A 26,756-nucleotide genomic window follows, 5' to 3' on the forward strand; every position below is an offset into this window, starting at 1 on the left:
TAAGTTAGATGATTGAGAGACATCAGGCCGCTGCTCCAAAGTGGAGCGCTGCCATAAACCCCTTTCTTCGAAAAATTGCAGTGAAGAACAGAAGATAATGCAAAGCACAAATATAAGACATCATACAGTTTTCACACAGTACCCGTGCACACATGCTGGAATTTTTTCATGGATTTGAAGGGAATTGGGGGACAGCATGAACAATTAGGCAGACAGCAGACGTGAAAAGGGAGTGGGGGAAGGGGAGATGCTTGAACTGTGTAATAATTGTGGAATGTGTGAATGCACAACTCACAAAAACTGAAGATTTTAACAAAAGTATTTTAATTATGAAAAAGTGATTAACAAAAAGCGCTTACAAAGAGGATATAAAAAAACTACAAACAAATCTCTATGATGAACAAAACTCTTACAGGAAAACTTGAAGCATAAAACTTGACAAACATGGAAAAACCTGGTAGGCAGTTTGACGTGAAACACAATGACGGAATCAGACGAACCAGCACAAGACAAAGGAAGACAGGACTATTTATGCATGAGGTAGGGGAACACAGGTGACAACGGTCAGGGGTGGGGCTAACAATCACACTGGCTGGAAAACACACAAAGGGAGGAAGTCAGGGTCTGAAACAAGAAGGAAGAGATGTGTACAAAATAAAACAGGAAGTGCAAGACAGGACAAAATGTGAAACTCTAACTTAACATAAAGTGACTAATGAAACATAGACAAAACACTGAAAACCAAAAACAAAACGTTTATTTTATTTATTTGCACATAATAAAAAACAGCAATGGAAAAAACAACAACATTCAAACAAGTAACAAAATTGTGCAGGAAAAGTTAGAAGCCAAAAAAAAGGCTTATATGAATACCTCCCCCGAAATGACCAATACACAAAAAAAGAATTAAAAAATACAATATAACTGAAATAATAAACTAAAGTAAAAGCAATAAAAATGTAATCCACATTACAAATCATCAAATACAAATCAAGTGATATACAGCCTTACATTTTTTCATGAATTAAAGTCCTTTTCAGATGCTTTTTAAACAATGATAAAGTAGATGTTGATTGAAGTTCAGGTCTTAGATTATTCCACAGATTTGGTCCACGATATTTCAGAGAATACTGACAGACTGAAGTTCGGCAGTACGGAAGATAAAATTTGCTTGAATATCGTTTGCTGCCAGGATTGCTGTACTTAGAGTATGAAAATCACACCATTATCCTACTTGTAGTTACCCTTGTTTATTAACATTCAGCTCACATACTACAGCGTCTTAAGCTGTCTTTTTGTCCTGCTCCTGCTTATACCAAGTAAAGAAGTGAGCCTGGCAAACGTTTTGGAAAGAAATTCAAAGCAGTTGTTTGGGTTTCAGTATCCATTCCAGTAAGATGAACAATTATCCACAGTGCAATACATCAGTGCAATTCATCTTAATAAATTACATTAAGTAATGATCACAGTACAGAAGGACACATCACAGTAGCACATACCTACAGGTCAGAGGAGATTTCTCATAGACTGCAAGGGAAGCTCAGCTTCCCCTAAAATTATGAAAATTAAATGGTCAAATATGTACGGTTGTGTTGACATTTCATTGACTACAAATGTGTTAGAAAACATTCATCTCACAGACGAGTTCGTTCAGAATCAGCTTTATCACAAACCATCGGACTCAATGTTGTTCACTTCTCATACATTCCCGTTGCGCTGTTTTCTCATACGATCTATGGTCAATGCATTTGTCCGTAGATGCTCAGCGTCCATGCACTTCAATGGGACTGAGTGGAACAGTTTTTTTTTATTGCCTCAAAACTGGACGGTAGTTGGATAAGTGCCTCGATGTTGTCCCGCCCCCGGACGCTCAGCGTCTCTGGGGGTGAATGGAGCTGTGGGTGGACCTCAGCTGGGCTGGACGCTGGGCTTCCACGTGCTGATTGGAGGATCAGTCGAAAGGCTGAATCCCATTTGACTGACAGCTATTTTGAGATGTACTCCTTCACTTGACAGAGTTCAGTTTAATACCGTCACACATTCTGCTGTGAAATCTAGAGAGAAACCACTACAAAATGACTTGTTCATTTTTTGCACTGTAAATAAAATACACTCATTGTACTTCCTTATTTCAATTTAACATAATTTCAACGTTTTCTTGTTTCAGTTACATAATTTAATCATTTCTTGTTTGAGTTTAATATTGTTTTGTAGATAGTTAAATCAATCATACTGTTGGCTAGGTCAGAATGAACTAGCTATCAAGTCCCTGGAAAAGGCGCCTACTTGGTACGATAAGGTCACTGACCATTTACTTAAACAGGAACAGAGAGCCAAATTTATGTTTAAATAACTTGATTTTTTTTTTTAATGTAAGCTGACAATGAGCTTCCCCTCTCTGAAAGACGAGCAGCTGCCACTGCTACAGGTAGCATCAGTCACACCTAGCCTGGCCTCATCTGATTGAGTCTGGTGTTTATGGGAGAATTACATTATTTGATTTTATCAGTTCATTCAACATGATCCATCCCTCCATACTCAGCACCAAGGGATGGAGGTGGGTCCCGCCTTTGTTTCCTGGATCACAGACTACCTAACAGCAAGAATCAAGAATGGACAGGAAGGGTAGTACAGTGACTTTACCAAATACTTCTGTAACTGGATTCCCAAAAACTGCCTCCTACTGAACACCTCTAAGACCAAAGAACTGGTGGTGGACTTCAGAAAGTCTACACATTCTCTTCAGACAGTCCACATTTATGGTGGTCTTTGGTGTGCAGATGGACAGTAAGATGAACTGGACTGTGAACACACATGCACTCCATCAAAAGGCACAGAGTTAGCTATTTTTCATCAGGATGCTCAGGACCTTTAATGCTCCATTTTAACAAAAAAAAAAAAAAAATTCAATCTGAGCAACCAAAGAAAACCATAAAACATTATGACTATGAATGCAGTAATCTATCACAACAATACATTAATTATCATTTGTATGTATAGAGTCCAGACTCCTAGTGATGATGAAGGTGCTGCTTATACTCAAATTCATTTAAAAATCAAGCATTTTCTTAACTTTTACAAAAAAAAGTGTCTAAGTACACAGCTTCAAAAGTCCCACACACTAATATTTTGTCAGACCAGGTTTTTTGTTACTGCACATATTAACAATGGTATTGCTTCAATAAGCTTATGTAATGTCACAACTTGTCATTTGAAATATATTAACCACTGGGTTTGGGCAAAGGTGAGAATCCAGTGGAATTTTCTTATCTATTTGCTTACTTAAACTCAAGTGTGACTACTCTTTTTGCCAGGCTGTGCATATTTTCAGTAAGGATGACACAATATAAAAAAAATTAAACAAGCAAGAATTGATTAAAAGAATCAGAGCTTAGTTTCTAGAACCACTGCACTGGGTTTTTCTTTCTTAGTGATGCATGGACACTTCATTCTGTTACAAAGGAGACAGAAAACAAAACATGAGTTAGCTTACTTTTGTACATAGAAGAGCAAATAATAATAAGCAAATAAATAAAATGCATTTAATTCATAGTTAGTTAAAAAAAATCCTGGCAGTGGTGTCATTCCTTAAGCATCTCACCTTTCCCACTTGTGCATCTGTTCAATGGTTTCAGGTAAAGATCGTCCAAAACTCTCTGGAAGGAACTGAATGACAATGGCAGAAACAACAGCCAGAGACCCCAGTACAATATAAGGCAGGTACTTAGAGTAGATACCTGTTGAAGGAGGGGGAGGTGGGTTAAAAGAAAAGAAAAGGCTAGGCACAGGCATGTACTGTATATAATGCACATATGTGTGAGCTGTATAGCTGTATATTTTGAAAAAAACAAAAAAAAAGTCATTGAAGAAAGACAAGTCAGTTTTTATCTCTGTTGAATTATGCCATTATTTATACATATATTTGTTAGTGTAAAAGATCATTTTACAACTCAAGAAAATGAAAGCTTGTTGTTAAACTACTAAACTACTAAACCAGATTGTGAAAATATATAAATACTAAGTCTACACATCAAAAACTGCAGCGGTGACGTCATTGTAACAGTGTTTTTCCATCATCTCTCCAGAGTCGCTGAAGATGTCTCTGCAGCTTAAACATGACCAAACTTGATGCGACTTTGCCTCTGCTGATAGTTTTTCACCTAACCCTTGAAGAAACTGTTTCGCACATAAGACTCAGTAGACTTACATCCTGTGATATTCCCACATTAGCTGCTGACTGTCTTCTGCACTTCATAATAAACATTGCACTGTTGTCCTATCTGCTGCTTTAGACAAATCTGGCGTTGTTTGGCTCCATCATGCACCTCCTCACCTCATAACCATTACTGTATTATACTACTGCTGCTACTGTAAATAGACTGGGTGCCCGCCTTATAGTCAGGAAGGCCCTTTAGTCAGAAAATTTGTTTGGATTTAGGTGATAAATCTAACCTTAACCCTTTTCTGACTAATGGGCTTTCTGACAATAGGGCGCCTCCGACATGTACACTTTATATTCTGCTATAGTTTTATTTACCCCTCAGCCAGTTTTGGGCAGAAGGGGTATTGTAATCATTTTGTCATCTGTCTGTCCATCCATCTGTTTGATACAACAATGTAATCGCATTATCTGAAGAATGCATTGAGATTTCCTCACCAAATTTACACAAAGACAATCTAATGTAAATTATAGGGCAGTAACTTTCAACAAAATCTTACACTATATTTGGCTGAGGGGGATTAAAAGTGTGCAGCGTATTAGATTTTTTAATTGCATGGCAGTTAACAAGGTGAGAGAAACAGTTTGTCAATTCTCTGTATGCCCTGTGCATCTAGCGAATTGACAATAAAAAAAAATTTGAATATTTGAAATGAGGTGAAATAAGCTGAGGTGATGACCATTTTGGTGTTGGACACATGTATCACATGCGACAAGACATGTCATCCAGTGAGCTATTTCACACTAAACTATATGTTGGAATTTCCCCTTGTGGGACTAATAAAGGCATATCTTATCTTATCTTATCTTATCTTACTGTCTTTGCCACAAACTGTGACTTTCTTGACTTATTAATTTTTTTTTTCTAAATTGACATCATATGCAAAAATGGTGCCACAATTTAAATGGGATGAAAAATGATTTGTCTCTCACCACTGATTGCCTTTTTTTTTTTTTTCCAAAGTTAGGTCCCAGGGGATACCCCAGCAGGGATGGGACTTTGGTTCTCTCTATACCCACTTTGTGATATAAAACGGAAACTGAAGAGACCACTTTAAATCCAGTTCACTCACTCAGATGGAACAAAAAAGGTGCAAGGGCACTTCCCAGTCTGGAAAAGGTAGAGCATGTTCCTGTTGCTGTGGTTCTGAGCACAGTTGGGTAAAGCTCTGCTGTGTAGGCATACACCATGGAAAAACAGACTGAAAAGGCAAATTTACCCAGCATCTCCAGTGCAATAGCCAACTGTGGTAAAGCTTAAACAGATAGAAAAAAAAAACAGTTAATGTATGAAAGACATAACAAAGAGGACTGAGAGCAGTCATGACATGACTGTGTGATACCATGGAAGTATATGGCTACCATGTTGGAAAAATAAAAAAAAAATCATATGTATCTTTTAATAACAAGAAAACTTTCCCAAGTTTATAAATGTCTATATTGTAAAAACATGACACTCAAGTGTAAAGAATGGTGTGTGGAGAACAGATAAATAATGGAATATAGATCATTTATGCCATTTATTTATATCGGTGTTACATATGGTAAGATTCTGCTGTTAGTTAACTCTTTAAGTGCCAGACAGTTAAAGGGCTAATAAGCCTTAAAAGTGCCACAGAATTTGGCCGTTTTTCAGTATTTCGCGTCGTTTTTATAATATTTGAAGAATCCTGCAGGAAACCGCTCAGTAACATCCGACCGATTGCTGATTAGATCCAAAACGCACCGGACGCAGCCGATTCATTATTGATCGTAATTTGCATAATTTATAATAATAATAATAATAATAATCTTTATTTATATAGCACTTTTCATACATTAAAAACTGTAGCACAAAGTGCTTTACATATCAGTTTAAAAATCAGTACCGCCCCCCACCCACACCCACCCACTCACCCGCACACACACACATATACATGCAAACCCACATATACATGCAAACCCACAAGCTCACACATACTTAAGAAGACTGGCTGAGCACGGGTAGACCAGAACAAAAATGTACAAGTAAAAGTAAAACATCAATTTAGGAGGCGCTGTCTCAGGGAGCCATCCGCACCAGGAGGCAGCCGCCGACCCCGGCACCAGGCACCAGCAACACAGCCCCGCATCCCAACTAGTGGGAGAGGGCCAACTGGGACCCCCACCCACCAGAAAGGAGCGGACCCCAGTGAGAGAAGGCGCCACAGCCCCCGGAGTCCACAGCCGCCCCCCGGCATGGAGGGCTCCCTCTGATGAAACACCGGAGAATAAGAAACATTAAAAAGATATAAAAATATTATTCGGTCGCGTGACCTCAAATTCCCGTCTGCTTGGTCTCAAAAGGGGGACACAGAAAGAACGTCATCGAAATGTGAGAAAGAAATGGGGGTGGATGGTTTGTTTGTACACAAATGTGGCGTGTTCTCCAAAGCCGATCTGATCGGCCCGTGGCACTTTACAGGTTGTTTTCGTAAAGCCGATTTAATCGGCCCATGGCACTGAAAGTGTTAACTGAGTGGATGATGCTCTGATTGGTTTGTGGATGCCAAGGATGATTTTAAGATGCACCAGACTAGACAGAATGTTAAGAGGCCGGGTCTGACTGGGGACCGGTGGAGTGGAACCGGGCTTGTTGACCTTGTTCGTTAATCCAGATACCCCCCCACCATTTGTGGCTGTGAATGGACTCATCCATGGGCTGTGTGTAAGCCCATTGTAATTTTAAAAACAATAACTCCAAAAGTATTGGTCGTATCACTAAGTTGTTTTCGCCTGTCTGATCCTTGACCCAAAATACTTAAATACTCCAAAAGGCAAAGGCTCGCTCTCTCCAGTTTTTCAGTTATAAAGCAGACACACATACACACATGCATGCACGCACACAGAGGCCACTTGGCGTTTATAACATAGATTGGGGGGGGGGGGGTTTAAAAATTCAGAAAAAATTGAAACTTTGACCTATTTTTCTCAAAATGTAATGACATCTATTCTGGGTCACTGGAAATCTATAAATCAAATTTAGTATGAATTCAACCAGTAGTTTTGCTGCTAGAGTGTTAAACAAACAAACCAAACCAAAAAACAATACCCCTTACCTCCCGTTGGGGGGGGGGGGGGGGGGGATCCTACTATATAATGCACGTTCTGTGTCTGATCGATCAATGTTACAGCACAGGAAGGCGTTCGTACAGATTTTCCTCAGCCTTCACAGGCCCAATCGCTGCTAAACTCGCCAAATGAATAGAAACATTACCTGACTATTTGCTAGGCACAATTTTATGTCCGTATTCAAATGTTGTGAGGTATGCTGGGCAATTTTAGCCTCTCTCTACTTTGAATTCTTCATCCCTACCGCCATACTCTATTTTTGGAAGTGGTTATGCTGCCGTTCATGAAATTTCTACTGCTAGCAGACGATGCTACAATGTGAAGGCTGCAGTTCACTACCGCTGTATGAATTTAATCATGCTTGACAAGCCAAACAAATACATGCTCTTCCCTTCATGCCTCACATGTTGGCTCAAATTATTACTTGCACAATGCTTGACTAAATGGTAGTTTACAAATGGACAGTGGTGGCAGACAAGTTCTACTTATAATGCTATCGTACAATGGCACCACAGGTAAAATGCTGCTAGTAAATAATAACAGCTGTTGAACAGATATGAAAAGAACACTCATTGTCTTTTAGAACCTCATGTCTCCTCGGGTCTTATGACATTACTTACATTTTGGGATCACCTGAATCAAGCACAGTGCCACTCCCCCCATGCCCAGTGCACCACTGGTAGGCAGTCGCCGCGAGAAATACTTAAAAACAAGAAAGGTATAGACGTATGCTGGTAGCTCTACAGCACCTGAGATGAAACAGCTGATATATGGGTCAGCAGCAAGTTTTGATGTGTTCAGGGACAGACCGTTATAGCCAGCACCTGCAGTGGCCCTGGACAAGACATACATACAGTTTGTTTAGGAGAAAACAAGTGCTAGGTACAGCAGATCTGAGCTTGGCTTATATACAGTAAGTTCACTTCCCAAAAACTTATGTTACTTATGACAGACATTGTGTTCATTTTATCTAAGAGTCTTGCCGACAGACAGCCAAGTTACTTTCTAACCCCCCACCCACCCACACAGACACACACACACACACACACACACATACTCAAGTTATTAAAATGGATACTCACCAAGACAGCCAGAGAATGAGCGATGTAATTGTGATATTTATGTTTTGAAATAGATCCAATACAGTGTGGTGTTTCTCTTTTTGTATCTTGTCATTATCAACCTGTAAGACAGAAAACCAAGGTCTCATGTGGCTCATTTCAGAATTGCGGGTACATTTCACATGGAGAAAGAAAACAAAAATTGGGAGTGTTTCTTTTTTCTTTAAATTTAAGTTTTGTAGTATTTGCTCAGCATAAACCTGTAACATTTAAAACTTAATATGAAAAACAATGTAGTTGCAGAAAAATTTGTCAACTCTGTTGCAAATAAATTGGGTACAGTACATAAAATTAACAAATGTCACACAATCTAAAACAGTTTTTCCTCAGAGAGATTGTGTCTAAATCCATTAAGTAAATTTTTGGTCTGATTAGATAAAAACTGTTTGTTTTGGAGTAAAAATATCAACACATTTAATTGACATGTTGCCGCAAGGGTGTTCATTTTCTGTTAACATACCAGTAAAAATGAATTAAATACTTTAAAATTTCATTTAGGAAGAATGGTAGTTAGGACACAGCTTCTAGTAAGTTTGTTAACAATAAAACATACCTGATTATTTTTCAAAGCAAAACCTTAAACAGAGTTGACGTTGATGTTAACAGAGTTGACATGAATAACAGAGCTGACCACCCATAGTTAAAAACAACAACAATAACATTTCTGCCAGACTCTGAAACCTTTAAAAACATTTAAAAATGTAGAAACGATTTTTAATATCTTTCCTGACACAATTTGTGATATCATATGACGCATTCACTCTTCTTTAATTTAAGTTAGGGCTTAGCCTAACTTATGAGAACATGGCCTAACTAGCCTAAAGTCCCACTTCTTCATCAATGAGTTATATTTTTCAAGAAATAAGTATTTATTATTAAAGGCACACTGTACAACTACTTTGAAATCATATCATCAAACAAAGAAGATCGAGGTTTTGATAGAAGGAATAGCAAAACAGGCTTGTCTTTAGAGTTATGGTGGGCATCATATCAATTATGGTGAGAACAAAAAGAGAATGTTGCCCATCTAGAAGTCCAAAAGTTTTACAAAAATCTGTTGCTAAAAAGTGCACCTTTTTTTAAAGCCATGCATAAATTACAGAATGTGCCTTTAAGACACAACACACTGCACAGTTCAGTTACATACTATCACACTGACAACCCGAATAAAAAACACTTGTCTCAATCTATCTGTGACGTACTGTACAGTTACTTTACAGAATATAATTATAAACTCATGGACCTATGTAGCCATCTACTCTAAAACTAATGTAACCTGGATAGCTGTGGTTCAGGGTCTGATTCTGGACTTGGTGGTGGTGTCATCTCTGAAATTTTCTCCCTTCCTGCTCTGCGCCTCTGCTGAGCCTCTCTCCAATACCTGTTTTTGTCTTTACTCCCTTTGACTCAAATCTGCCACTCTGCTTGTCTGCCCTGCACTTCTTCTTTTGTTCCATCAATCTCTGTCTTTTTGCGCATTTTCTGCTCTCCTTACAGCATCTCACTTTCCCTGTATTGCCGTTGCCTTTCTGCTGCTGACAGCTTCATCTTCATCTACCTACAACATATGATTCAATTTCCTTAAACTGGAAACTTATAGTACTGATGTTCCCTTTATAGTATGTGAGTCAGCAACCATAATAAATGTGAATATATGTGTGCATATTAAAAAAGTAAAATACGTCAAAATACTCAAATAAGATTAGGAGCATTTGACTATGTCACTGTCAAGTGTCTGTTATCATTAAACCATTAACAGAGTTGACATAACAGAGTTGACATTTTCTTCCATTTTTGACCTTAAAAAAATGAAAATTATATTAAATTATTTCATTGGAATTCAAGTTCAAGGTATGAATCTTGAGCCAAAGACAGTCAGCTGTGGATGAGGTGGGACTACTTAGGCTAATATTTTCTGTGTACACTTTGTCAAAAATAAACAAAAAGATTATTATTTGTTAAAGTTTGATTCAATTAGTAGTATTATTCAAAACTGAACTAATAAAGATTTGTCTGGGGAGAAAAAAACAAAGGGTGTATCTGGGAGACGCGAAATGTACCCCCAATTCTGAAATGACCCGTATAAACTTTTTTGCTATCCAAGTCATGTTTGGACAGGAAAGGTCCTTTTTCTAAAGGGCAGTTTTAGTGCAAACTCTGAGTCTGTTAACCTTGGAATGATGAAAACTCACAGCTTCACAAAGTTAGTTACTGCAGCAAATGAACCTGAGAACCTAACATGCTCACTGGCAGGTTTTCTTCAATAAACTTTGAGTTTCTGTGTTTCCTCATCTCTGGTGTCTGTAGGAACAGTTAATTGGGCATTTCATTTCCTCATGGATATAGACTAAAAGACTTCTCTGCAATGCGAAGATTGAAAAGTTTCTGATGGTTGGTGATGTGTGTAGAGGCAAATGCTGATTCTACATGAGTCAGTCAGTCTCTCTTCATAGACAGTGTTGTAATCTGAGGTAGATGCTGATTTCCTGATAGTCACTTTGCCTCTAGATTCAGGGTGGTGCCGATGGAAAATGGAAAATGCAACCAGGATGTGTTAGTAGTTACCAAACTACTGACAATGTCTCTTTGTAAAAAATTAGGTGAATATGTATTAATACCTGTTACTGGAATTTATTTCTACTGCAATCTCACGCCTCTCGTCACAAACCAAAACTGACTCAACTGTCCAAGATCAAGTGAAGATCCACACACTACGGTGCTGTTATGTATAGAGGGGATTCTGACTTGGAGGCATTCAGTCATATTCCCATAGCTGATAGCTGTGCTCTAAGCACATACACTAAATGTTACAAAGTTTTTTGTATGGACAAAAATATCCATATTAGTGTGGACGGGACATTAGAGGCACTATTTATACCTCTATCATGTACTGTTTCAAATTCACCTAATCAGTTGTAAAATTTTCCTCCTGTTTCTTTTTAGTACTATTTCCAGCTTTTTGTTGCCTCCATCCCAGACTTTTTAAGACCCTTTTTTTACGCTGAAGTTGTAGATATTGTCAGTTTCATGTTCAATTGCAAATAAAATGTGTGTTTATGAGATTTTAAAAATCACTGCATTCTTTTTTTGATGCCATTTTACAGTGGTCTATGTATTACCCCAATTTTGGAATTGGGTTACACACACCACCACACACTGACAGAGGGTAACAACTGATGTTAGAGACAAAATATTTTTGCCTTAATATATGTGATGTTTTTAAAGGATGTAATACTTTGCCTTTATCTAAAGTCAACTTACACCAGTATTTTTCAACCATGGGGTCGGGACCCCACGTGGGGTCACCTGGAATTTAAATGGGGCCACCTGAAATTTCTAGTAGCGTAATTGATTAAAAAGAAAAACTTACTAATAAAAAATATATGGTGAGTTGATACAGACAATCACAATACATAAAAGACATGATAAACTCTGAAGCTGAAACTGAAGCACTGTGGTCCTGTTTATCTTTCAAATGTTCATTGTGGTTGGTTTAAGATGCTGCAGCTCTTTCAGAATTCATAGTTTGAGTTATTGTTTGTTCAGTGTTAATTGTCAGCCTTGTAAATACAAGCTGGACTGACTGTACATATCCTGACCAAGGAAAATAAAATTCTCATTTTGTGCAGTAATCTACACCTGGCTTTTCTGCCTCCGTACATAATAATATACATTAAATAGACTAAATGTCATCTAAAATTAAAGTTTATTTGCAACATAGTACAGCAAACTATTATATGATCAAAAATAAAAATAATTTTAGCAAAAAAAAATTTCTCCGTTTTTAATGTCTGAGGTCGCTGGAAATTTGTGATGTTTAAATGGGGTAACAAGCTAAAAAAGATTGGGAACCACTGACTTACACTGTAATTCTTAAAGACAACCTGTGGAGCCTCCAGTTTGTTCTGGTGAGCAGCCTTCCTCACTATGGCCTCAGCTTCCTCCACTCTCCCCTGAGAAAGCAGCCATCGAGGAGACTCTGGGATCAACCTGCATCACAAGGGAAAGAGAAGAGAGGCACTGAAGCAAATCCAATCAGAGTCCTCTACACAGAATAAAGTGTGAGGTGCACTGAAAATAATTATTACCTCCGCCAAGGAGGTTATGTTTTTGCCAGGGTTTGTTTGTTTGTCTGTCCGTTAGTGTGCAACATAACTCAAAAAGTTATGGAAAGATTTTGATGAAATTTTCAGGGTTTGTTGGAAATGGGATAAGGAAGAAATGATTAAATTTTGGTGGTGATCAGGGGTGGGGGGGCCCACGGGGGGGCCACTGATCAGCCTTGGCGGAGGTCTGCGCTCTCCGAGTGCTTCTAGTTATATGTGCATTTCTTCACATGTTACATATTCCACTTTTAAATGACAACAACACAACTAGGCAGTTCCACTCATAAACACATCATGATACAGTTGAAGTTGAAACTATTGATCCAATGTGAATCATTTTCCTGTACTAAGTAAAACCTACCACCAGAGGGGGATGTAGACCAGACAGGGCAGTGAGATTGCCAACAGAAGAGATTTCCAATCCCTTAAAAAATAAGCAAAGAGTGGAAGCATCAAGTGGCCAGCTACATAAGCAGCAGACATGCCCAGCGTGGAGAACACAAGCCGGACATTTCCACTCAAGATTTCAGTTCCTGCAGAAAATAAGAGAAATACAAAGACATGAATGCAAACATTCAGAGTGAAAACCACATAGACATAATTCATTTTTGCTCCAGGTCACACAGCATCAGGTTTTCACAGATACCTAGTACAAAAGCAGCCACGTAGTTGGAAATCTGTCCCAAACCGCTGAACAATATGAGGATGGTGTACACTGTCCATGAAGGGGAGAAGACTTGAAAAAAAGTCATAGTTGTCTGGATAACCAAGGTTGCAAAAAAAACTGGCTTCCTTCCAAATCTACATAAAAAAAAGTAAATAAATAAATAAAAATGGGACAATTGAGATTTGAAACACATTATAAACATTAGTTAATATTTAATGAAGATAAAGATTCTTGTTATAAAATTTGTCTTGTTTATGAGACTATTAGCAGCTCCCATTCCTGTACTGAGCATTATGTAAACCTTGAACTTATCCTTTATTATCAAGGATAATAAAATGTGCATAAAAACTTAACATAGCATTGGCATTGTCAATAGAGAAAGCATAAAAGTAAAAGTAGCACTCCATATAAACAGTATAAGTCCACTTTAATGTCTACATGAAAAAAAACTGCTAAACTGCTTATTAAGATTTAGTGGTTTAGCTGGGTAATTATGAAAATACAATCTTGTAATAGAACTTCTGGACAAAGCCGCTGATTAAAGAGGTCATATATAATATTGATACTCCAAACAACAGCAAGGTGAAGTCGCTTATAGCTACCAAAACCACCACTGAATCAATGCTATATGTCCACAGACTGTATCACTCACAGAATGAAGGATGAAGCTCATTGTTTAACATGATATTACGGTATTATCAAATTCTTTCAAATTTAAAAAAAAAAAACTCAGACCTGGTTATTTTTGGCAACCAGTCAGTGGCGGTTTCTGGCATGTGCATTATGTGCATTATGTGCAGCTGCATTGCTGGGGGGTGCCCCCCCCCCCCCAACAAAAAAAAAAAAAAAACATCGCCATGCAAAATGGTTTTCTATTGTGTAATACAGTGTTTCTCAACATTTTTTGAACAAAGCCCCAGTAACGGCAGCATGGGCCTCCTGCCACTACCCTATCCCTGAAAAAATGGGGGAGATGTGGTATGGTGCGGTATTGTAAAAGTACCATGACAGACCTGTATTTGGAGGACGTATTCAAGTTAGCACCCCCACTGCAACCAGTCACAACAGTGTCTTAAAATATTCAAATATGTTACTGCATTAGCATTTATATTTTAGCTCAGTTTTTAGACAGAAAACACTGTAACAGGGGTGGCCAACCCTGGTCCTGGAGAGCCACTATCCTGCATGCTTTAGATGTATCCCTCTTCCAACACACCTGATTCAAATGATAAGCCTATCATCAAGCTCTGTAGAGGCCTGATAACGACTGTCAGGTGTGCTGGAAGAGGGAAACATCTAAAACATGCAGGATAGTGGCTCTCCAGGACCAGGGTTGGCCACCCCAGCACTATAAATACAAATCAGCTCAATTTTCTGTACAATTTCTAGAATAATCATCACCAATTGTCCTAACAAGATAAGAACTATCACGGTTTAATCTGAGCCATGTATCAACAAAGGGCAATGTTAGCAAACAAAGTCACATATGGGCTAGAAACTTTATTTTCATAAGTGTCATTATCAAACTCACTCCAAAAGGCAACTATTTCAACACCAAACCCTGATTGTTTAATTTAAAGCTGTGTCCAGTGGTGGTAACAACAACAGGGCCTCTGGCTTTTATCATTTTGATACTTTCACTGACTCTAAAAGTTGTTTCTTAGCTGTTCTCCCTCACTGAAGTTTTGCAGACTGACTCACTACTCCCTCTAGTGGTAACATAAATCAAACTGACAGGGTAAAGAGATCTAGTGCATGGCTTTATAATCCAATATACTGGTGTGTTTGGTATAACCAGAGCTCTTCATACTGAACACTTTAGTAATTTTAGTTTATATTTGACTATTCTGAAGAAGAAATACTACTAATACTGCTCTTTTACATAGGATGAAAACTATTTCCACCAAAACAAAAAAACCCCTGTGTATTCTAGGCACCTGTCTGAGATCTGTCCACTGAAGAAGGATCCAATGAGAACTCCAATGAAGTAAAGTGTGGAAGTAAACGGCTGCTTCCACTGGTCACTGCACACCAGATCAAACTGGAATACAGGTCATTAAAATAGTTATATTGAGGACATGACAGCACAAAAACCTGCAACAAAAAAAGTAATGATTTATTTTACAGTCTGCAAAGTACATTAGTGCAAAGTACTAAGAGGTACTGTTACATTACTGGGGTACAAGATATGATGGCAACAAATAACTAAGAACATACACTATAGGTATTTTATAAATACTGGGTACTTATTTTGTAAATACAGAGTGTGTTTGACTCACTGAGCAAAATCTGGGCACTTCAATGTGGAACTAAAAGAGAATTTATATTGGTAACAATCAGTGCAATTTTGTTACACAATTGGTGTAATGACGATAAAGCCTATTCTATTCTATTCTATTCTATTCTATTCTATTCTATTCTATTCTATTCTATTCTATTCTATTCTATTCTTACCTATGGATACCCTCTCTGTAATTACAGGGTAAAGTATGTTCCTTAATGGACCAAAAATCTGAACATATTAGTAAGGAATTTAAAGGGTTTATGCCAAATATTTTTTAATCTACCAGGTATTTTTGCTTTCATAAATACTTAGTTTTTTTAAAAAACAGGTACCCAGTAGAGCAGATCCCAAGTTGTTGTCCCTTTTTTCCATCAAATCTCATCGCATTGGAGTGGTGCCCACTAGTACAAAATAAATACACTGTAGCTCATAATAAGAAAGTAAGAATGAAGTGAGTTAATGTTGAGATCCTTAATTTGCATTCACAAACTGTTAAAACACTGACACCCTCTCACCTCAGAGACTATGGTGGACTGGTAGATGTCTGTGCTGTAGATCCATCCATCCACACAGCTCTCCTGCTCCAGATCAGTGAGGTTGACGTCTCTGCCAGGAACGTATCCCTGAGCAGACAGGTTTCTGACCACATCCAGCCTGTATCTGCTGCATCTGCTCAGCTCCTCTTCTCCATCCACCACCTCAGAGACACAATAACACACATGTTAATGGTAATATTAATATTTTCATAAAAAGTTAAGAACAAAAACATTTCATTCAAGGTGTTTATAATGTTAAATGACTTTAATTATACATGTATGCTTAAGGCTGCATGTGATTAGCTTTGTCATTACTTTCAACAGTCCAACCATAAGACAGAACTAACATCTGTAACAAACATCCAAATATTTAAATGATCAATGACATGTATTAATTAGTTAATTAATTTATTAGTTTATTTGGTATGCACGTTAATGAACATCTGTATAGAGACGTCTGTAGATGTAAATATGCCAGATTAAATCTAAAATGGTGAATTGCATCCGTAGTTAAAAGGCAGGTAATAAAAGAAAACAAACAAAATTACAATTGAAACGCATACAACAATGAAAGAACAATAAAATTATGACATATTAAAAGGTTATAATTTAAAAATTATCACAAGTTCAGTTTGCTTTCAGCCACTGTTGAGCGGAGTTTTGAAGGAAGAACATGTGGAGTGTATCCATGGTCAGTGGTAGACAATTCCAGTACTTATTTCTCTTTGCAGAAAGTGTATTTTGTCCAAAAGCATTAACAAAGCAGTTACACAGAAATCAAAACATAGCCATGAAACATGACACGTTAACTTACACAACTGATTCATAAGAAGTACACACAATGGGGGAAAAAGTACTGAACATACTGAATACTTTTTTCCTGTTTCATTCCACTTTATTGCACATTACTTTATTTACATATGGACTTTAATGTTCAGATTTTTTTGTGTGGGTTTTTTGAGTTATTACCAAAGTCTGGTGAAAATTTCAATTGAATAGGTTCGTTGGAAATAAATTTACTGGACAAAATGATGACGTGTTCAGTACTTTTCCCCCCAATGTACATATGATGAGGAATATGTGGTTACATGTAACTACTGTATAAGGCATAATAGATTACAGATAAAACATTAACAAACGACAGATATACGACTCTTGAGTATGTTAATGGGAATGTAATTGTATTGCTCAAGTGTGCTGCATTGCACATATTGTTGGGTATATGTTGTGTATATGCCTTTTGCCAGGCAACAGCTGTAAATAAGAATATCTTCTTTATCCGTCTTGCCTGGTTAAACAAAGGTTAAAAAAAAAAAAAAATCTTAAAAAACTTTATTGTGTGTATGTGACACAAAAACAACACTATAATGAATATACAAGTGTTATGAGCCTTCATATGATTTTATGGTTCTAAGGCTCTTCCCAATTTCCTAACTGCTAGAACTTTCTGTCAGCTGTGTTCTCACTTACCTGTGTTGGGATTATCGCATTAAACCATTCTGTGGTTAAATTGACTTCAGGAATCCGGCAGTGGTGTCTGGGAATGTCCGCCACAAACACAAAGGACACAACTCCTGATCCATTGGGTATAGCACTGGCACATAGTAGAAAGAACACAACCTGCTGGAAAAGACCCCAGTGACCCAAAAAGGCTGTGGATTCATCATAATAATTCATGTTTTTGCAATCGTCCTCTACTACAACTGTTGCATCTATCTGTAAAATGCATGTCCCTCAGTGCTTCTAATACTAACCTGGGCCATAAACTCAAGGTAATTTTATTGCTTAGAACAAATAATCATATCATAGAGACAATTATGTCACAAGTGTCAGATTTATTGCTTACTCAGGGGTCAACCCATTCCAAGCGTACAATTAAATATAAGCCATAAAATGTTGATTATATTGGTCAAAATCACAGTATGGGTGTGTCCAGGGAAAATCTAGTGGGCCAACCCGAAACTAAATGAACTGAAGACTGATCATAAAAATGAAATGGCTGTCTGGTTTAAATAAAGCAAGTTATTAAAGGAACTGACACCTGTAGATCAATCTTTTGTGTTAAACTGAGGACACACTACAAGATTTTTGCCAGATTTTACCCACGATTCCCAGTTGGGTAAAGTCTTCACCATCATCATCATCATCTGTGGTAATTGGGGTCAGTCTCCATGGCTAGTTGGCACAAAAATCTGTTGCGCATGAGGGGGAAACAGACCCCATCTGATCTCAGTCACAGTCAATCAAACATGTTTGAAATTTTTGAGCCACATCTGGACGCAGTCAGGTAGTGTGAATTGGTTATTAATTCAACGGCAAACTTGAGTTCCCAACAGCTGATGAAAAAGAGAGGGGAGGATGCAGTATATATTTTTACCTCTGCCAAGGAATGGTGGAGGTTATGTTTTCATCAGGGTTTGTCTGTCTGTCTGTTTGTTTGTCTGTTAGCACGATAACTCAAAAAGTGGACGGACGAATTTGGATGAAATTTTCAGGAAATATTGATACTGGCACAAGGAACAAATGATTAAATTTTGGTGGTGATTAGGGGTGGGGGGCTGATCTGCTTTGGCAGAGGTCTACGCTCTCCGAGTGCTTTTCTAGTTTTTAAGTCTGTTTTTAATTTTTTCAGTAATTTAATATTTTGAGGACCAAGCTTTAACAGTTTTGTTCATTCTGAGAAAAACCCTGAAAATATTGCTTTTTATACAGTATGTTTCATATCCAGAACTTGTACCTGGTGTAGTGGCCATGGCTGCAGGCCACATGTATTGTTAGTGAGTTAAAGGTAAGAATCAGGAAAGATCATCAGACTTGAAGATATTGTGAATTGAATGTAGACTCATATTTATCTGAAGTTTGAACTTTTAGGTCCAGTGAAGAAGATGAAAAAATGTGGGAGATCTAACTGTATTTTAATAGCTATGTAGTCCTGCCTCAAGGGGGCGCTAACACTCAGTGTAAAACAAAAACTGGATCTTAGTGCGCACCACCCACTTAAGTACCCTGCGGACAGAACAGATACCAAACTGGATTTTCTTCTTTATATATGCATAGAAATGAGTGAATAATGTTTGTCTACTTTGCATTTGAAAACTGATCTGTTGGTTGGGTACAGTGTTGTAGTGAGTGATTGGAAACTGAAGAAAAGCCAAGAACAAATCTGTGAGAGTATGAGTACTTATGATGAAGCCACAGCCTTCCTGGGTAACTGGGGCCGTTTCCAGCAGATTATTTTCTTTCTACTTTGCTTCAGTGCCACCCCTAATGGAGCTAGAGTTATGTTCCTCGTCTTTGCCACTGCAGTTCCCAGACACCACTGCCTGATTCCTGAAGTCAACCTGACTGAAGACTGGCTCAATGCTGTAATCCCTAAAAAGGTATGTGCATCCAGTCATGTAAGAAACATAGTCCACATGTCAGGAAATGTAAAAAGACATGATGTTATTAGAAGAACAACAGTGTCATCAGAGAATAGGTAAATGGAAAAACTAAATACACCATTACTGCTTCCATAGGGATGTTAGCAGCCAGGTGTTGGAAAGTAAATGCCCTTGATTTACTCATCATCAGCCGGCTGGAACTATAGTGTGTGTGTGTGTGTTAACATAATGCCAAGGAAGACAGACATCAACAGTGATCTTGGAGAGTTAGCTGATGCAATCTGGGAAGTGTTTTCAGGCCATTTGTAATCAATTTGGAGCCCTTCATTCTGGAATAAAAGGTAATCCACAAGTGGAAAACATAAAAATACTGACAACTAAACTTTACCAACCATGCAAAACTCAAAAAACTGCCTAAAATATGTCATATTTAAACTATAACTTACTCTAACCTGTACTATTCATACAGCCATTATATAAACTTCATGTTACATAAAGTTATGGTGTTAAATATCAGTCCATATTAAAAGTATGAAAGTCACACCACAGTACCCAGGTAATCCAAAAGATTATACAGAATATCAGATCCAGCAACCCCTGGATGAACTGGTGACACATCCAGGGCGTAGACCGCTTTTCACCAAAAATGTAACTGGGACAGGCTCCAGCGCCCCGACAACCCTCTCGAGGGGAACGTGAAATAGAATGTGAAAAGAAAATGAATGAATGAATGAATGAATGTAGATCTAGCAATATGTTAAGAACATCACATGTTGAGCTGTTCGTGTTAGCGTTACTGTGTGTCATTGTGTCTCTTAGGTGGTGAATGGAGAAGAGGAGCTGAGCAGATGCAGCAGATACAGGCTGGATGTGGTCAGAAACCTGTCTGCTCAGGGATACGTTCCTGGCAGAGACGTCAACCTCACTGATCTAGAACAGGAGAGCTGTGTGGACGGATGGAGCTACAGCACAGACATCTACCAGTCCACTGTGGTCTCTGAGGTTTGAAGTTTTGTTTGTTTATTTTTGAAATTTTATTAATTTATTTGCAAGATTTTGATTTCATTTTCACATGACTAATCCCTTTGCAATTCCAGTTTGATCTGGTGTGTGGTGAACAGTGGAAGCAGCCATTCACTTCTGCACTTTACTTCACTGGAATTCTTATTGCATCCTTCTGCTGTGGACAGCTCTCAGACAGGTATGTAGAATACATTGGTCTTCCTTTTGCTTAAGTAGTTTTCACAGTGGTACAGTAGTAACACTGTTACCTCACATCAGTCTACTACTGTCTTCCACTGCAAAATTGTACAACTAGACTACTGAGCATTTCCTCAAACAGCAGTTTGAACATTTTTGCATATAAGCCGTCAGGTAGATCAGACAGATCACTCTGAAGTCTGTCATACAGGGTGCTTGTACAGGTCTTAAAAGTTTTAAAAAGTATGGAATTTTGAAATGCTGTTTCCCAGACCGTGTAAAGTCTAGAATTTTATGTGAAAGTCTTAATAAGGTATCCAAAAGGGTTTCTCTCATAGTCGAATTTTAAAGTATGCTCAAAGGCTCTTCTTGTAAGATAAGAAATACATTAAGAAAACCTATAAAAATAATGTGTAATTACAGTAGTTTGTACACACACCTGTATATGGTAATGTTATTCCATCTATACAGTCATGCTTTTATAGTTCTGACTGTGGTCTAGTGAAACTTGTTGTGTGATATCCATGCACTTGAGTGATTTTCATATGTTTTGAAAATGTTTCTGTCAGTAAAACATAATTTATGTGAATTATACATTTATTCATTCATACATTTATTAAAATGAACTTTTCCACGACACACAACAGGTACAATGTCAACCAAAAAAGTAGGCACGCAAGTATAAAAGTACATAAAGTCAACATGTTGGGGAAGAAAATAGCAGTTTTGAAAAAGTATGGAATTTTTATTTGGGCAAAGAGCAAGCACCCTGGTTATAGTCTTTAGATTTTATGTAGATTTCTGGGACATAGTCTCATGAGTTGTAGTTCTGCCTGTATCTGTTTATACTCAGTGAAGTCTAACTTCTGAAATACAAATTGTCTAAATGTTTTTGTCACATTTTACTGTTTCCTCTCTACAGATTTGGAAGGAAGCCTGTTTTCTTTGTATCCATGGCTCTTCAGCCAATCATCACCCTTTTTCAGTTCTTTTCCCCCTCATGGACAGTGTTCATCATCCTCATGTTTTTCAATTGTTTTGGAGAGATTGGCAACTACACTGCAGCTTTTGTGTTAGGTATATGTAAACACCTTACGCTGTAATAACTGCTCTAATATTTTGCACCACACACCTCTATTCAAGGCACAACTATGTACAGTATTTTTCATATCTTAGAAAAGTCTTTTTGTGAAATGAATGGTTTTATAAAAAAAAATATTTTACTACAGTTTTTCTTCAGATGAAACTTGATTTTTTTTCCCCAAAACAAAAAATTGTGACATTCTAGAATTGCATGACAAAAGAAAATGCAGCAATAAAAAAATAAACTCCACTCTTTCTGCACATTCTTACACCTTTGTATTTTTCCTTTTGTAGGAACTGAAGTCTTCAGTGGCAACGTTCGAACTTTATTCTCAACACTGGGCCTTTGTATGGGTTTTGCAATTGGCTACATGGTACTATCCCTTGTTGCTTACTTTTTGAGGGATTGGAGATATCTGCTGTTGGTTATCGCACTGCATGGGATGCTCTACATCATCCTCTGGTGGTAGGTTTTAGTGAATGCAGGAAAACTTCTGACATTGCACTGCAATAGGAACAATAATTGTAGAATTTCATCTACGCCTTGTGCATTGCAACTTTAAAAATGTCTTTCCAGTAAGTGTCATGTATGATGCAGGTTGATCCCAGAGTCCCCCCGATGGCTGCTTTCTCAGGGAAGAGTGGAGGAAGCTGAGGCCATAGTGAGGAAGGCTGCTCACAAGAACAAAGTGGAGGCTCCACAGATTATCTTTGAAGATTACATTGTGAGTTGACTTTTAAATAAAGAAGAAAAATGTGTTGTTTTGGTCGTTGAAAAAATGCAGAGTAAGAGAAAATATTGTTTAAAATAATACATTATAATCATATTAAACTCATAACATTAACTTTATCATATTAGTACAGTTGATTTAATACTCCAAAAACTTTTGACTAACTTCAGTCCCGTCCTCACATGACTTAGAAAACACAGAATATTCAGTGTTGTTTTGCGACTTGCAGGATGATGATGACAAGAGTCAAAAACAAAAACACCACACTGTCTGTGATCTCATTCGAACCAGAAAAATCCGATTCACAACATTCATTCTCTGTCTTGCTTGGTGAGTAAACATTAAGTAATTGGTCAAGTCAGTCATTGTGCCCAGAATGAGCCTACGATAGACTCAAAGTGCTCTACACATCTGAGCTGAGGCGTGTTTCCTCCAAAATAACCTGTCTTTATCTTGTCCAGGTTTGTCTCAGTTGCTGGTTATTATGGTCTGACTCTGAACACATCAAAACTTGCTGCTGACCCATACCTCAGTGCTTTCATCTCAGGTGCTGTAGAGATACCAGCGTATATCTGTAGCTGGCTTTCTTTGCAGTTCCTTCCACGGCGACTGTGTACCACTTGTACATTGTTCCTGGGGGGAGTGGCGCTGTACCTCATTCAGGCAATCCCTAAATGTAAGTAATAAGACAATTCTGAGGTTTATTACAGATTAAAAAACTCTCATGTTTACTATTCAGGGAATTCCACAAAATTCTGGTGGTATGCAAGGGCCACCATATCCGCTTTTACTGTCTGGTATACAGACAAGCTCATGGTCAACTCAAAGACTACAAGGTGCTCAGGTCCCATACCCACAAACAAGCCCAAAATCATCACCTCTCCACCAATATGCTTGACAGTTGGCTTGAGGTGCTTGTGTTGATATGCTGCGTTTGGTTGCAGTGCTGTGCAATATGGCCAAACATCTCCACCTTGGGACTGTCTGTCCAAAGGACATTGAACCACAAGTTTTGTTTTGTTCAGAGCAGAAGAGTATGACTTAAGGAGCCATACCGTTCAGTCTTTTGTACCTACTGTACCTTTCAATTCCTATGGTAGCAGTAATGGTATACTCCTGATATGTGAAAACCATAGACTTCAAAGAGAGTTTATGCTCTTCTTGGAACCACTGTAAGTTTGAAGGCAACTTTAAGTAGCCACTGCAGTTATAGGACTATTCAATGCAGGTGTGCTAGGGCAATGGAATTGCCTTGAGGGCTTTGTCCTTTGCCTCAACAGTATTTTTTTTTTTTTCGCTGTACATGCAAGTACAGAAATGTTTTCAGCCAAACAGCACAGCCAAGCGCTCTTATCTGTGTGGGCATAATTTACCTCAGTTGATCTGACAACCTTCAAAGCTTATGGGAGTGGTTGACCGTTCTGCATCTAAACTGTCCCTATATGGTGTTTTGTTGCATCACCTTGCATCATCCACGCTTTAGGAGGGCCAGAGTAGCAGAGTATGTAGCCATGACAAACCCCTTCATCTGTGGTGTCATGGTTCTTGTCCAAAATGATCTCTCAGTGTCGCTTCATGAGCGGCTGTTGTGGTGCATTGACTTCAGACAAGCATAGACCGAACTTTGCTGTGTAGTTTTCCATGCCTAGACACCTATACTTCTCAAGGCATGTCTTTACTGGTTTTCCTAGGGTGTAACTGGATCCTTTCATCTGTAACTCTTTTCCTTTTGGATATGTCTTGGACTGATATGATTCCTAATGGGTCTATGAACAGTTCCTCTGATTCATAGAGGCTCTACACCACACACTGAAATCAATTTCTGTGTCTGTTCTGAAAATGGTTCAATCTGTAGCATTTTTTTATGTCTTTGTTTTTAGTAGGACACATATCTTTGGTATGCTTTAGTGCACATCACCCATAAAGTCATGTCTTAAGAGTTGCTATTATTAGTATGGCTGGTGTAGTCTAAGACCTATGGGTTTTTCGTTTGAGATGTGGTATGTCCTGCCACACCCATTTGTGCACTACCTAGTGTCCTCAAATTACCCTGTGTGTGTGTGTGTGTGTGTGTGTGTGTGTCAATGGCTGTGTCTAGTGTCAGTTCTGGTCCCTTAAATACCAGTTTTTCTCTCAGCTGTACCAGTTTTAGCTATATCATAAAAAGTTGAAAAGATTCCCCTTGTCCTTACAGACTGTTGTTGAACTTAAGTTTTATAACTCACAATGGTAGTTTGTTCTTGGCATGAAGGTCTGTGCAGATTAATCATAGCATGTCTACAGTGTCTTATCTAATGCATTCTCTATCATCCTCCTATCTAATAATCCTGTCAGTGCCTATGTATACAACTGAGTGGGAACTAAGTATAACACATAGACAATGACACAAACTAAGCAGTCTGTACAAAAAGCAGATCATATGACAAAGATCTCAGCTCTGCTACAATGTCTCTACAGTAACCACAATTCCCAGGCAGTCCTGTTGTGTGCCATATAATGACTTCTGTACTCTAACTTTGTTTTCTGATTTCCGTCTCCTTAAGCTTTACCAGCATTGTCTGTTGCACTGGAGATGCTGGGTAAATTTGGATTTACTGCCAATTTTTCCATGATGTATGCCTACACAACAGAGCTTAACCCAACTGTGCTCAGGAACACAGCAATAGGAACATGCTCTACATTTTCCAGAGTGGGAAGTATCATTGCACCTTTTTTGCTCCAGCTGAGTGAGTGAATAAGCTTTAAAGTGTTTTTTGTTTTTTTCTTCAGTTTTCGTTGACATAGGCATTTGGCTTCACATATGCAAATATAGAAACTCTGTAATATAATACAACCATACCTGTACCCAGTGATTTCCATTTCTCTTCTCACCTCCTCTACAGGTGCATACTTTAAGTACCTGCCCTACATTATACTGGGCACCCTGGCTGTCATGTCAGCCATTCTGATCCAGTTCCTTTCAGAGACTTTTGGACAACCATTACCTGAAACTATTCAAGAAATGCACAAGTGGGAAAGGTGAGATGTTTAAAGAAACAATATTTTAAGCTTGAGACTAGTCATGGTATAAAGTTATAGTTATCAATAGTAATAATATCATTACCAATATTTGGATTGTAAGTGAAACTCTTCATGATTGATATAATAACATTAATTACGGCAAATAAGATACATTCAAATTCCTCTTGCTCTTGTGTCATTGTACAATAACCAGCCATCTGATCTGATGTTCTGTTGGTCTATGTAATAGGATGAAGTGTCCATGCATCACTCAGAAAGAAGCACCAACTCCAGTGGTTCTTCTGGAAAATAAGATGTGATTCTTTAAACCAACTTTATGATTGCACCCAGACATCTATACAGGAATGTTTTCTGACTGTAAGTCCTTATCACTCTTAAAAACACAATACCATGGTCAGCTTCATAGAAAACCCAAAAATCTGCCACCCACGGTTACTTTGAATGAACATAAAGTTTTTGATAGGTTGTATTGTTTTGGTCAAACGTCAATGTTGGTGTGACCTCACAAAACATGTTTTTGGCCATAACTAAAGAAAGTACACTGATGATGAAAATTTCATGCACATTTAAAGGAATACATTAATGAAAGGATGGGGTTTTTTTTTCATATCCAAAAGGTTACGGGCCAACTTCTACATGACATCGTAATGTCCTGTAAAAACTTTTGCCCATCCCTCAATACTGTACTCCTCTGTAAAAACAGTTTCATAATGCCAACAGTATTTTTCCCACACTATTCTTATACTCGACATAATAATGACATCATGTGTTTTTTTTAATGTCATTATTTGCCATAGGTTGGAGGTATATTTACAATGTTGGTGAAAGATTGAGAAAGACCAATGACTTATTTACAGTATTAGTTGTATTTAAGCTTTGTATGTTAAATGGGCAAGTTCAGAACTTTATTCATCACTTTCCTGTATTGAGTGTTTCCTGTTCTTTAAGTTAGTCTAATAAATGGCTCCAATAGAACACATCCAGTCTGAATGTTCCTCGGTTTTTACTGCTCATCATCACTATCTATCTATCTATCTATCTATCTATCTATCTATCTATCTATCTATCTATCTATCTATCTATCTATCTATCTATCTATCTAACTATCTATCTATCTACCTATCTATCTATCTATCTATCTATCTATGAGCTGTACCGATAATAAATGTGTCACTATCCCTGAGCCTGCTGGGTAATTGTGGAAAATTCTTCCTCTGCTCTAGTTATCGATAGGGTTTGTGCACATCTTTCAAGATCCATTTCCAGTACCTTTAAAGGTAATTTTAAAATCTTTTCAGCACAGCATCTTGTCACT

At 37.9% G+C, this 26,756-nt stretch overlaps 2 protein-coding genes across 2 annotated transcripts; one reads left to right on the forward strand and one right to left on the reverse strand.

Annotated features, from left to right (window-relative positions):
- Nucleotides 1-3,384: 3,384 nt before the first annotated feature.
- Nucleotides 3,385-17,700, reverse strand: LOC115432488 (solute carrier family 22 member 5-like). The gene is made up of 11 exons (XM_030153350.1): nucleotides 17,494-17,700; nucleotides 16,003-16,185; nucleotides 15,141-15,244; nucleotides 13,183-13,337; nucleotides 12,898-13,069; nucleotides 12,294-12,420; nucleotides 8,392-8,492; nucleotides 7,930-8,144; nucleotides 5,293-5,475; nucleotides 3,602-3,737; nucleotides 3,385-3,451 (listed from the first exon to the last, which is right to left on the reverse strand). The coding sequence occupies exons 1-11, from the start codon at nucleotides 17,698-17,700 to the stop codon at nucleotides 3,385-3,387; spliced, it is 1,650 nt and encodes a 549-aa protein (XP_030009210.1).
- A 1,387-nt stretch (nucleotides 17,701-19,087) lies between these two features.
- Nucleotides 19,088-26,339, forward strand: LOC115432485 (solute carrier family 22 member 5-like). The gene is made up of 11 exons (XM_030153345.1): nucleotides 19,088-19,403; nucleotides 20,226-20,408; nucleotides 20,504-20,607; nucleotides 21,529-21,683; nucleotides 21,984-22,155; nucleotides 22,288-22,414; nucleotides 22,650-22,750; nucleotides 22,882-23,096; nucleotides 24,964-25,146; nucleotides 25,303-25,438; nucleotides 25,671-26,339. Exons 1-11 carry the CDS (start codon nucleotides 19,197-19,199, stop codon nucleotides 25,738-25,740), a joined length of 1,653 nt encoding a protein of 550 aa, XP_030009205.1. The 5' UTR covers nucleotides 19,088-19,196; the 3' UTR covers nucleotides 25,741-26,339.
- The last annotated feature ends 417 nt before the right edge of the window (nucleotides 26,340-26,756 follow it).

The sequence above is a fragment of the Sphaeramia orbicularis genome, chromosome 14 (assembly GCF_902148855.1).
Source record: "Sphaeramia orbicularis chromosome 14, fSphaOr1.1, whole genome shotgun sequence".
Classification (NCBI taxonomy): domain Eukaryota; kingdom Metazoa; phylum Chordata; class Actinopteri; order Kurtiformes; family Apogonidae; genus Sphaeramia; species Sphaeramia orbicularis.